The sequence below is a fragment of the Podarcis pityusensis genome (assembly GCF_964106645.2).
Source record: "Podarcis pityusensis genome assembly, chromosome: 17".
NCBI lineage: Eukaryota > Metazoa > Chordata > Lepidosauria > Squamata > Lacertidae > Podarcis > Podarcis pityusensis.
The window spans coordinates 15113765-15127957 of NC_138042.1; the positions used below are offsets into that span (position 1 = coordinate 15113765).

The 14193-nt window shown below is 43.0% G+C and overlaps 1 protein-coding gene across 3 annotated transcripts in view; it reads right to left on the minus strand.

The window, feature by feature from the left end:
• Positions 1–14193, minus strand: part of ADAMTSL1 (ADAMTS like 1) — a 485290-nt gene that overhangs the window by 174497 nt on the left and 296600 nt on the right. For all 3 annotated transcript variants that reach the window (XM_080987684.1, XM_080987682.1, XM_080987683.1), the window contains one exon: positions 10293–10529. In XM_080987684.1, the coding sequence (XP_080843810.1) occupies positions 10293–10529 (237 nt within the window). The remainder of the gene's footprint in view (positions 1–10292; positions 10530–14193) is intronic.

A 14193-nucleotide genomic window follows, 5' to 3' on the forward strand; every position in this document is an offset into this window, starting at 1 on the left:
TCTGGTGCGTCTTATGGCGCGAAAAATACGGTAGATACCTGAGTCTTTTCTTCCCTTTTTGAAGATGGGACATTTGCCCACCTCAAGTCTTCATGGACCTCATTTGGGTCCCCCTATTGCTTCTTCTTTCATGTTGGGCTCTTGTAACTCCCCACCCTAAACCTCTGCGCTACTTCCCAGATAGCTAAATTATTTGTGGGTCCATTTATTCTTACGGAGCTTTGTTCTGCGAAAAAGAAAACTCAGCCTTTCAAAAAGACAGGGTGTGTGGGGAAGTTAAAGCTTCCCAGGCATGGTGCCTCCAGCTAATGTTTCAATTTCTGAAGTTGATTAGGAATATTATGGCTGTGCTTCTCCCTCAGTTCACAAGGAAAATGTCACAGGTGGTTAGTAAATCAGAAATCTGAGGGTACCAATTATGTCTCACCCATGAAGAGCTGGCAGACCATTTTCTGTTCTTAGACCTAGGAATGCAATTGAGTATCAGCAGCACTGCAATTAAAACTATGGCCCAGGCCATCTGGATGGGCTTTCACAACGCACCCCTTCCCTCCTCACTGAAGGGCAAAGAATGTGCCATTCTTTTGAAACTCCAGTCAACTTGAGGGGACACAGAGATTCCAAGCCAAAGGAACCAAACAGGATAAACACTACAACAGGAGGAAGAGCTTGCAAGTTCTTCAGGTGAGGACAAAATATGGTGCTCCAATTGGAACTATCTGCTTCCTCAATAAGTGATTTTACAGACCAACCCTTTCACCACTGATGTTCTTCTGACTTCCCCCTACCCCAGGTCAGAAAAACAAAATATGCATGATTTGGGCAATGGGGAACGCACCCACCCAGTCCTGGTAAAGTGATGGTTTTAGTATTGTATGGAAAAGCACAGGGATGGGGCAGAAGGCTCTTCCATAACTTAGCTCCCGGCATCAAATTTCGCCACTAGCAGAAAGGTGGTGAAACCTGCTGTTCTGCTTCTGAATAAAAAAGGCGAAATTAAACAGTGAAACGGAAAGCCACACAGATCTGACAACTGGGGACATGTATGGGAAAGGTTTATCACCAGACATCTTGTCTTGGGTAAGATTTTGTCACCTGCAAAGGTATATAATTATTAATTATTATTAAGAACTGGTATTATAATGTCGGGAACAAATAGAGGTGCCTCCTCACACTGCCCCACAGGGGTTTGGGAAACACCCCCTGGCCAGCCCCAGAGGCACCATTCACCTGGGGAGCTTGTGGCCAGAACTGCTGCAACAAACAGCTAGGCAGAGACGCGAAATGGCGTCAGAGGAGAGAGGGAAGGAAAGAGGGATGGAAGCCCTTGTTGCCCGCAGTACCCATGGCCATGATTCAAGGCACCCCAGGGTGCCACAGCACACTGGTTGAAACCCACTGCTGTACTGAATTTTTTTTTTCCTGTTTATAGAGATAATGTCATGATATATATTTTTTATTTTTTCAAAAAGCGCAATTTAAAAAAATGAAGTGTGAAATTGCCACCAGTAAGTGGATATTATTTCTCATGCACACACTGATGAAGCACAGTGCATTTTCAACATGCCGTCTACCCATCCTGCTGCAGAGCCAACGTTTCCAAGGACAGCTGCTTCTGACTCCAAAACACCACACAAAAAGCTGGCTTTCCTTCTTCTGAATGTAGCCAGAAGTCTGTGTTGATTTTATGCTAAGCTGGTGGGTGGTCATACGTAAAGCAAAAGGGCTTTGCCACGAGAACTTACAATTGCACAAAGCCTCATAAATATGTCACTCAGCTACTTGCATCCCTGCATCACGAACAACATCAAACAAATATGGATTAAAAGAGTCGTATAAATTTCACTTATGTTGTCATCCCGATGGGGTCCCAAACAGACAGAGCTTGCAAATGCAATCTTAATGATGCACTGAGGAAGTAAGCCAGCTCTTAGTCTTTGTATGATTACCTTGGAGGATAAGCTGCAGACAGAAGACACATACGAAGCATGACCCAAGCTATGTAACGAAGAAACAACCTAGTTAGGCAGGAGTTCAAGCACACATCTTTCTATGCTGGATTCATGAGAAACACAATATGCAGAGGTAACCTTTCCTACTTTGTCATCTGAAAGGTGCTAACCACAATAGAATCATACACCACACTTCCAAACTTCCCTTGATATTGAAAATACATAATAACTTGCTCTCAGGTTGTTGTTGTTTTTTGTATAATTTGCTAGCTTAAATTGCTTGCTAGTGTACGATACGATAATCTTTATTGTCTTTGTCCCATACAGAACAACGAAATTGAAAAAATCTACACCAGACATTCAAAAACCAACAAGCCTGCTATCCCAGCTATCCCAGCCTGGTTAGCCCCCTAGAAACTCTGATATCCCATCTGATAGTCCGCAGTCTTTACAACCTTGGACAGCATTGTTTTTCCCCTGACCGTGCAGCTCCCAAACCACACACACAGACCATAAGTTAATACACTCTCAAAAGTACAATAGTAAAATGCCATCAATAGGTCCTTTGACAGATAAGATATAACCTCTGCTGTGCTCTCATCATCAGGTCTTTGCTGTTTTCTCTCCAGGTTAGGTCATCTCTCAACTCCATTCCCATAAATCGAAACACCAAGACCTGTTCCACGCACTTCCCCTCAATAATAAGTGGCTGAATATTCAATTTACATTTCCTAAAGTCCACAATAATCTCTTTTGTTTTCTTTAAGTTAAGGAGTAAGTTGTTTTTCCTGCACCACTCCCCCAATTGCTCAACTTCCTTCCTATAGGCCGCCTCCCCCTCTCCAGGCACGATTAAACCAACCACCGTTGTATCATCTGCAAACTTAATGATCTTATTACTGGGGTATTTGGGGGCACAGTCAGCTGAATAGACTGTACAGTGGTACCTCGGGTTACATACGCTTTAGGTTACATATGCTTCAGATTACAGACTCCGCTAACCCAGAAATAGTGCTTCAGGTTAAGAACTTTGCTTCAGGATGAGAACAGAAATCGTGCTCCAGTGGCACGGTGGCAGCAGGAGGCCCCCATAGGCTAAAGTGGTGCTTCAGGTTAAGAACAGTTTCAGGTTAAGTACAGACCTCTGGAATGAATTAAGTACTTAACCTGAGGTACCGCTGTATATAAAAGCTAGTGAAATTTTAAATGAATCTCATCACCTACTTTGGCAGGGTGAGGTGGAGATGAAACTATTTTGAAGTTATGAATGTGCCCAACAAAATAAAGTAGCTGCACAGGAATGATGGTCTCCACCCCCCGCCTCTCTTTCTGTGTTTTCTCCTACCTTTGTCACTGTGATAGGAGCCAGAGCTCAACCCAGTGACCCCACCAGCCAGCAGGGAATAGAGGGAAGTGTCAAAGCCTGGTGTTAGGAGAGGGAATCCTGGAAGCAAAGGTTCAGTTCTCACTGACATGGTAATGATATGTCTGTGATCACATGGCTGAATGTTCAATTGATGTAAAGAACAGGAGGAAGACTTCCAGTCTTATATTCTTCCTGACATCCAGCTTTCTATCTGGTAAAGGAAGGGATGAGTACAGAGAAGCTGTCCATTCAGTTTAAAATGGTGCAAAACAGAGGGATTCACTATCTCAGTAAAAACTAGGGCAAACGATGAGCCGGTGAGGTAGAATAGAGGAAATTGTGGCACACTTAGCAGAAATCAGATTCATGCCAAAGGGTACAGAAGTGTCACAATGGGAGCTGCAAAAATGAAGTATATTAACATTGGGGTTAGGGGGTGGAGGATAATAATAATAATATAATAATAATAATAATAATAATAATTTATACCCCACCCATCTGGCTGGGTTTCCCAACAGATTAAAAACAGAACATCAAACCATTAAAAACTTCCCTAAACAGGGCTGCCTTCAGATGTCTTCTAAAAGTCAGATAGTTGTTTATTTCTTTGACATCTGATGGGAGGGCATTCCTTGGGGTGGGCGCCACCACCGAGAAGGCCCTCTTTGAACGTAAGCCAGAAAGAGGGTCTAGAACAGTGATTTTCAAACCTTTTTTTGGTCACCACCCCTTGGTTCCATCATTGGACCCATAGTGCCCCCTACCCTACCTTACTGAAAGCATTATTCAGAATGCTTTCAGTTTCCACAACCCACAAAGGAATAATAATAATAATAATAATAATAATAATATATTATTATTATTATTATTTATATCCCGCCCATCTGGCTGGGTTTCCCCAGCCACTCTGGGCGGCTTCCAACAAAATATTAAAATACAGTGGTCTGTTAAACATTAAAAGCTTCCCTAAACAGGGCTGCCTTCAGGAAGATAACAACACACACACAAAAAATTCACCACAATTAACAATTAACTGCATGTTTATCAAAATCCAATCAAAACTATTTAGTTTAATTAGTTCAACAAAACTGATTAACTTGATGCAGTGATACCACCTTTTCAAAATCTGATAGTCATTTACACCTCCAGCACCCCCCAGGTGTGCTACCACACACTTTGGGAACTACTGTTCCAGAAAATTCAGGCGAGGAGAGTGTTAGCTCAGTAGAAGCATGGAGTTACAAGTGACCTGGAAGCCACACTACAAAGCCTCCATTTTGGGATTGTCATATTTTTCTGTGTATGAGACGCCCCCTATTTTTAAGACTCAAAATTAAGGAAATGGGGGGAGATTTCCAAGAGTTGTTGAGCTTTCTTCAGGGGGGATTGCCAAAAATCACTGACTGCCTGACCAATAATGACAATATTGCCCGTATCGCCGAAGCCACCAATCGTCTGCCCACTTGCTGCCAGCTGCCACCAATTGCCCGCCCTATTCCTGCAGCGACAGCAGCCCTTGCCGCTGCCACAAATCACCCGCCCAATTGCCAATGACAATCTCCTGCTCGTGGCTGCAACCAATCGCCAGTCCTCCCTCTGCACTATCGGTGTATAAGACGACCCACAATTTTAAACATTATTTATAATAAAAAAACCTTGGCTTATACATGGAAATATACAGTAATAGATGTTCAGTGTAATAGGAAAATCCTTTACTTGTCCCTTTCTCCAGCCTACTTAAATTCACCAGAAAGTCTGACCATAGCCTATATCCAAACACATGACTAGAGATCTTATTTTTCACAGGATTCTCAATCACATAGAAAGCGTCTCCCTGTGTAGGCTCTGTTCTAAGAACTTGCCACATCCTGCACTAAAAAGTCATGCTGGTTTTCAACTAACTTTTACTCAGAGTAACTCTATTGTACTCATGTTCATTAATTCCAATTAATGAAGTAAAGCTTAGTTGACTACCGCCCCATGATTCTGCAACTGAAATGCAATCCCAGCTGGGCAGATTTATAGCTCCCTTGTAGAAAGTTTTGTTTCTGTTTCACAACTTAAAACTAAACAATTCAAAATTGTGAGGTAAGGTTCAACATCTCTTTCCCTATTAAAAAGGAGCCGGCAATGTGGCAGTCCTAGTTTGCTGCAGCTCTGAGAACACACTAGCATTTATAGGACGTCTTACTTTCTTGGGGTTTGGAGTAACTTAGGCGCCAAGCAAGCACATCCTTAACAACAGACCCCCGACTCCCTTGGAGACGATACATATTGTGTCATTGCTGGTGGTAATATCAACATATTTGTTGACAGATATATGGTCTGCTTTGAGAGTTGTCTTGGACTCATGCTTAATATACAAGATGTTTACAGATTGCATTTTTTTTTAATCTCCATGAAAAAGTACATGCTCTGGGAGGTTTTTGCAAATATAGGCCAAGGGTAAATGATGCAATGCTGGACAGTGCTCAACAAGAAACAATGATTACAGGCGCTTAGGTTGTTTTCAGACAAAGAGGTTTAAATGCATCAAAAGTGCTGCTGACTCTACCCAGCTAACCTGCAAGATACACAAGGGCGGTGCCATTCAGAGCTACTTCAGACAGGAAATCAGGGTCCAGCAGTACACTGCCATGTTTGTTGGATGTTTTACTTGAACTACACATCTAAGAAACTACATGATGTGAGTTTCGCCAGCTCTGCTTCACTACCTTGAGCAAGAAACATGGGTTCAGTGTAGGTCTTCTGCATGCAGATTATGGGCACCATCCACTGATCTAGTCCTGGCTGAATAAATTAATTTCACTTCAAGCCTACTGCCGAGTTAATTATGGTTGGTAGTCTGAGACTATGGGTTCTCTATAGTAGTGAGCTGACTTTTGCCACCAGAGCGGCTGAATTTCAATCATGGGACCTGCAAGCAAAGTAGAGTCTTCTACCCCTATTGTGTTTAAAGGACAATTCACCTCTACAAGGCACAATAGTATTCTTAGAAATAGAATCACCTATACAGTATGCTGGCCCACAACATAAGATGTTGTGTAAATGATCTGGAAAGGATTCTGATCTTCCTTTACATCAAGTGCAATGGTGTCCTGTTCTGACACAGCTGTGCAGTGACAAAAACGGCTCCTTTTGAAACCAATTTGTTATGCTAGTTCTGGGCAGCAAGTGAGTCCAGATTTGGGAATCATTTTGCAGTTTGTGTGTGATCCATCTTCTCTCTCGTAATTCCTCAATGTCCTGCATGCCTGATGGAAACTTACAGAGATGCACAAGCCAGGGGGCATTTGGGTTTTAACATACAAGAACAACAATAATTTTAAATAACAATATAATTGTCAGTGCTGTGCTCCATTTCTCCCTATATCCAAGTGTGTAAAAACAAGGAACACATGCTTCAATGGTGGATGTTATCTATTAGCACTGGAAGGCTTTCTCATATAGGTGTGTCCTGAACTTGGACTTTAAAACACAATCCAGCCTTAGTCCAATACGATCTGGCAAACAGATTGTTAGTTGACTCAAGAATGCTCCAAATCCACATCTTGTCCTGAGCTCAAGCACTTTAGCCAACTAGCGAGGGGGTGGGGAAAATTAAACACATTGTCCCCTGGAGTCGCTTATTAATAAATTGAGAAACAGCCAACAGCAAGGTTTTCTGACTCGACTAAGCTCACTTCTCAGAAAGACCATTGTGTCCTCTGATGAAATAAAGAGACATGTCCCTGTTTCAGTTAATTACAGAGCTGAGATAAGTGAAGCTATGTGCTTTATATCACATTCCATTTAGCTTAAACATCTCCCTCAACAATAAAGACGTGGGCCAGGTCAGAACGCAACACTGAGGAGAAAGAGCGCTAGGGGAAAAACAACCGTAAGACACAGAAAGGAAATTCAGTTCAAATGCTAATAAAATGTCAGGAATTATATGGGATTATGGATGGGGAGAGCTGTGAAACTTGGATTTGGAACGACAGTAAAGTTCAGAAATGCTTGCATCCTTTTTTGTTGTTTTTGTTTTAATTCAGTGAGTCAGTCTGGATTCATATTTGACCCCAAAGCTTTAGGAGCCAGAGGTTTAGATGAAGTAATTTTATTATGTATCATTATAAACATATAATGTGTTAAATGCATGTATTATTTAAACACATAAGAACTTACGTATTGTCTTGTCGGGTCAGACAATGGCTGGTTCCAGTTCAGCTTTGTTTTTTCCCCAACAGTGGACAGCTGGATGTCTCTGAGAGCTCACAAGCATTATGCATGCAAATAACATTTCTGAAACTGATGTTGCTAATGTTGAATTACATCACTTGTACTCAGATTGGCTATGCAGGCATTAGCCAATGCGGACTTAGAAATGGCTGCCCATTTTCATGGGGGTGATGGAGCTGAACAGGGGTTGAAGAGGAGAGGAAGGTTTGTTTTGTATTTTTAAAAATCAAGTATCGGGGCTTATCAGTAAAGTGGCAGCAGGCCTGCATTCTCCCTTCTTCAATGGAATTGTTCTGTACGACAAACCCACAAATCACTGGATAACTATGACACAAGCCTGGTGGCACAGAAAAGCTTTCAGCATTTTTAAATTAATAGAAGACATCTGAAGGCAGCTCTGTTTAGGGAAGCTTTTAATGTTTAAGAGGTTATTGTATTTTAGTGTTCTGTTGGGCGGGGTATAAATAATAAATTATTATTATTATTATTATTATTATTATTATTATTATTATTATAGATGAACCTGCAACCCTCAATTGAGATGTCTAATGGAGCCCACACCCCATCTTCGGCTCACGCAAGATGGGGGCTCTGTTAGACTTCCCCACTGAGGGGCAGGCAGTCGCTCTAATATTATGAAACTCTAACAGACATACAAATCCTAACAATCACAGGGCCTTTCCATTCTGGAGAAACATATAGCTGTTGCTAATACTGACAAGAATACAGTGGTACCACAGGTTAAGGACTTAATTCGTTCTGGAGGTCGGTTCTTAATCCGAAACTGTTCTTAACCTGAGGTACCACTTTAGCTAATGGGGCCTCCCGCTGCTGCCGCTGCGCCACCACCGCACAATTTCTGTTCTCATCCTGAAGAAAACTTCTTAACCCGAGGTACTATTTCTGGGTTAGCAGTCTGTAACCTGAAGCGTCTGTAACCTGAAGGGTCTGTAACCCGAGGTACCATCATATTGGAAGCCCCAGCTTTTTTGTAGCTCCATGTGCACATTGGACTGATTGAAACCATAGAATACGCTTCAGTCTTTCAGACTTTGCCTGTTGTGTCTTAATCCATAACACAGAACACTGATATCAAGGGCATGACCATAGAACTGAATGGAGCTGGAATGAGTGCATTGTTCATTACGGAAAGAATAGGTTGTATCCAATGTTAGTTGTCCTCAGAGTAGACCTGCTGAAGTGAATAGACTTAGAATTCCTGCTCCGTGATTGCAGACATGGGATTGTTGTCGTTCATATGATGGTATATGTTTTAACTCCACAGAGTGGAAAGTGACGGAGATAGGATGTTTGTGTTACTGTGTTCCGTGAAGTGGGACTATTGTCCTTTGTCCTTTTTTTCTTTGCTGTCTGATGCTAGCAAGAGAGGGAGCCATGTTGCAGTGCTCTGTGTGTGTTTATATGTAAATAAAGTAGATTAGCCTAAATGCTGAGTTGCTAAGGTCTGTTTAGCAAGCTGCGAAGACTCTGCGGATCCCTAAGTGTGCCGATGTCTGTTGGCATCGGTCGCTCTGATGTTTGGGCTGAAGAAAGCTTTTGAAGCTCCCGAACGAATGGCCAGGAGGGAGAGAACATGCCAGTTGGGCATGTGTCTCTACCAGGGTCCTACTCGAGTGTAGGATGAGCTCCTGACATAGACATGGCTAAGTTAGGTCCATTCATTTCAATGGGTCTATTCTCAGTACACTGTACAGTCGTACCTTGGAAGTTGAATGGAATCCATTCTGGAAGTCCTTTCGATTTCCAAAACATTTGGATACCAAAGTGTGGCTTCCAAGCTCCTGCAGCCAATCGGAAGCCATGGAAGCCCCATCAGATTTCGGCTTCCAGAAATAGTTCGCAAACCGGAACAGTCACTTCTGGGTTTGCGGCTTTCAGGAGCCAAAACATTTGAGAACTAAGCTGTTTGAAAACCAAGGTACAACTGTAGTTGGGTACACAATTAAGTATTTTGAATAGCAGTATCTCTAAATTGATAAATTACCTACATGTTGGGAAATGGGAATTCAACAGCCCCCCCCCCCACTTTCTCACACGAACAAACAAGGAACCACAATGCAACCAACTGAACTCAACCAACCAGGCACCAGACCCACTAATCTCTCGCAATGCCAATAAACATTTAATTAAGGTACGAATAAAAGGCCTACTCACATAATGCTGACCCAATAGTCTACACAAACGCTACGCAACAGAACGAAAGAACATCACATTCCCATCTTTTTCCTATCTTCCCCCATAACGGCATGATATCTAGAATGATAGTGTCTCATACAAAACATAAACGAATTGTGAAAAAGACTCTAATCAAAAAATGGAGATGCTATATGAGCTTTCCGCCGCTTGTTTGTTTTGTAACACAATAAAACCTCTAATAAAAGGGAATTAAAAATTAAAAGGGAATGGGTATGAAAAACCTGAAAGGACTGCTTTGAAAGGGTTACCTTTTCAGGCTGTTTTAACAGGAAGAGCTGGCACAAACTTAAAAGAAACTGGGGGGGGGGGACCCTACTGTTGATAAAATGCATTTCAGAAGCAAATATGTAAGTGACTCTGAAAATGAATGCCCACTTTAAAGAAGACTGTAGAAGCAAGCACCACGGAGGAGAGGGGGCAGGGGAGAGATTAAAACACGAGACACACAAAAAGACAAAAGACACAGAAAAAGGATGTGTGGGGGGTGTGAAAATCAGCAAAAAAAAAAAAAAAAAAAAAAAAAGGATTGTCCTTACTTGGCACAAGCCGCTAATGCACATATCTAGCGATTCAGTGTAGCATCGGGTCCCATCCAGCACTTTAGGAGCCAATTCCACAACAAAGCTTGTCCCTTTGGCCTGGCACTTTAAGGAGCATGGGTTGTCAGGATCATTCGATACAGGGAGCCATTCGTAAAACTGCCCCTGGTACTTGACGTCGTTGTGCGCCGAACATTGCTGGGTACGAAAATCACCTGCTTCTGGAGGGCAGTCCTAAGGAGAAAGAGAAGAAGGTCAGGTGGTCACTTGCAAATGGGCTAATAATTGCGTGGCGAGTTCCCGCCTCCCCCGGTGGAAATAAAGACACATGACACAATATTTAGGTTAATGGGCAAAAAATGGCCACAACTTTATTGGTTACAGGAATTAGCGGTATTGGCTTAGGCATTGGTCGTAACCGACTATCCGGCTTCAGCCCGATTGCTTGAAGACCGGGAAGGGTTAACCACCAGTAGGGGGAGTCCTGCTGATGCACATCAACTAGGAACTCCCCCGGGGTCACCGCTCGGGGGCGTGCCTTAGGCCCTCACCTCCATAGGCTTCTGACAGGGCCACGCCCCCCGGAATCCTTTATGGGACTACCCTTCAATATGCGGGGGAGGTGATGGCGCTTCCTCTCCCCTTCATCTACATGACAATACCCCTAACCGCCAATGCCGAGGAAGTTGTGACAATTTGCTACAAGGTAGGCGAAAAACCAAGTGGAAAAAATTCCTACCAGGCCCCTTAACGGCCACCAACCAAGGTCCATAGCAAGGTCAAAAGGAAAAACTAAAGGGCGGGAGGGTGGGAAACCTGATGAGCTGAGGCGGCAAAAGAGGGAGATCCCTGGCCGCACCAGTGTGATATCGCAGAAGCCACGCCCCCCCTAGGCCAGCCGATTGGCTGGCCAGGGGATGACCCGGCCAGGGATCCCCTCAATCACGCGGAGGCTGAGAGCCAGCCCCTGCACACGTAGAGAGGGCGTGAAGCCCGCAACTCCACCTCCTCTCAAGTTCGGAAGTGCTTTTGTATTCTCAACATGGGGAATTCAACCGAGTCTATATATAATGTGGTCATAGGCAGAAATCAGACGGCAGTTTTAAGGGAGTCGAAAGTGGGCATTGCACAAAGACACACACACTCCTTTCATAGCACTAGTGACATCGGTTAGACAAGTTTTCTTGGTTTAATGTGAAAATTTGCAAAATCTGTTTTGCAGAAGCAGCCATCGGGTATGAATCCCTCTTTGGGACTGTCCTGAAGAAGTAGAAAAGATTGTCTCTCTCCATCCAGAAGCAAACACATCAATTGAAGTAGCTCATGACATTATTACTAGAGATTCTTCAACTATGTGTTACTGAGGGACAAGTTGAAGAGGACAAAGCGCCATGTGTTTCAGTGTATGAAATATATTTTCTCCTCTCACAAAAAACTGCCTGTTGTTCAACATTTCTTCTGACTTTATGCACATATGCAGACCTAGCCAACTGTTCTTTCTCCTTTGAAAAGGGAGAAGGGGGGGGGGGAGGAATCAAGAAAATTGCTTGATTCAAGTGTTTGTTTATTTAAGCATTCTTTGCTAGCGTTTCTTTCCAAAACGACCTAAATCAGTCAGTGAAGCAACGTGAGCCAGAAAAATGCTCTGTATATTTGTATTACTTCAACCTGGCTAATGCAAGCAGAGATTTTACAATCCACAGAATCAGCAACTCTTCAGATTCCCCCCCCTGCTTATCACGAGTTATTTATTTATTTATTAAATACCCCTTGTTGACCTCTCAGGGGAGGTTTCAGACAAGTTTTGGGTGCAAGCATAGTATCTCTAATTTGTGCTAAGCAATAAAAAAAACCCCCAGTTTAGCTGTTAATGTTACTAAAGACTAATCATATATTTGGCTAGATATCTTAGCAAAGGCAATAATTTTCTGTAGCATTCAAGATAAAAGGTTTATCCAACTTTCAGTAGCTTTGAATCCCCCCTTCTCCCAGAGCTACTTCAATGACCATTTCATTTAGTCAAACACACCCATTAGCGTAGTGGCTGTTTCTAGAGAGACTGTGGATGTATCCTATTTGGTCACCCATCACAAAATTTGATGGCAAACACATTCAAAACCTTCAAAAGAACTCTTAAAGCCTGACCCTATGAATATCTGCTAAGAAGGAAGTCACACTGGGTCCAATGAGACTTACTGTAAAGTAAGATATAGGTAGGTAGCCGTGTTGGTCTGCTGTAGTCGAAACAAAATTAAACAAAATTAAAAATTCTGGTGACTTTTGTTTCAGTGTATCTGAAGAAGTGTGCATGCACACAAAAGCTCATACCAATAACAAACTTAGTTGGTCTCTAAGGTGCTACTGGAAGGGATTTTTTTTATTTTGTAAAGTAAGAATATTTAAGACTTCCTGTAAAGTAAGAAAATTTAAGAAGGCAGCTTAAGAAGAGCTACTCACTCCTTTGGTGATTAATTCAATCTTTCACATTTTCCATAGTTTAAAATTGCTCTTGGCAGTTTAGCCATAAATCAGTTTAAACCACTTACTCTTTTCTTCTTCACTTGCAGTTGTAAATAATATCCTTGTGTACCCATTGCCTAACAGAATAGCTACATTTTTTAAAGAATAAAACTCACTGTTTCCTTATGGGTTATATTAAAACCACTCTTCAGTTATCTACTAGCAAGTAACAGTTTCTTCCAGTATTAGCAGCTTGCCTGACCCCAAACATTGCTGCCTCCAATTCCTTTATCTTGTTTTTGTCACGGGGGTCTGATTCAGGTCAAGAGTCACTATAGCATGTGGGGCACCATGTGGGAAGCCTTCACTGCTTCTGAAGGAAAAAGATGGATGGCGGCTAACAGATTGAGGTTGAATCCTGACAAGAGAGAAGTACTGTTCTTGGGGGACAGGGGCGGGCTGGTGTGGAGGACTCACTGGTCCTGAATGAGGTAACTGTGACCCTGAAGGAGCAGGTGCGCAGCCTGTGAGTCATTCTGGACTCACAGCTGTCCATGAAGGCACAGGTCAATTCTGTGTCCAGGGCAGCTGTTTACCAGCTCCATCTGGTACGCAGGCTGAGACCCTACCTGCCTGCAGACTGTCTCACCAGAGTGGTGCATGCTCTGATTATCTCCCACTTGGACTACTGCAATGCGCTCTACGTGGGGCTACCTTTGAAGGTGACCCAGAAACTGCAACTAATCCAGAATGTGGCAGCTAGACTGGTGACTGGGAGCAGCTGCCGAGACCACATAACACCGGTCCTGAAAGACCTACATTAGCTCCCAGTAAGTTTCCAAGCAAAATTCAAAGTGTTGGTGCTGACCTTGAAAGCCCTAAATGGCCTCAGCCCAGTATACCTGAAGGAGTGTCTCCACCTCCATTGTTCTGCCCAGACACTGAGGTCCAGCGCTGAGGGCCTTCTGGCGGTTCCCTCACTGCAAGAAGCAAAGCTACAGGGAATCAGGCAGAGGGCCTTCTTGGTAGTGGCGCCCGCCCTGTGGAACGCCCTCCCATCAGATGTCAAAGAGAAAAACAACTACCAGACTTTTAGAAGACATCTGAAGGCACCCCTGTTTAGGGAAGCTTTTAATGTTTAATAGACTATTGTATTTTAATATTCTGTTGGAAGCCGCCCAGAGTGGCTGGGGAAACCCAGCCAGATGGGTGAGGTATAAATAAATTATTATTATTATTATTATTATTATTATTATTATTATTAAGCTGACATGGGAACAAACCACATTGTAGATGTCTCCCACATGGTCCAGGGCTTCTGAGGTCACCCAGTCTGCACAGGAAGAAGCTGTCCTCCTGCAGTCACTACCACACCAGAAAGAAAAAACAAAGTTCTAGCGCTTACTGTCCTCTGTCTCTTTCCTTTACCACTGAAAGC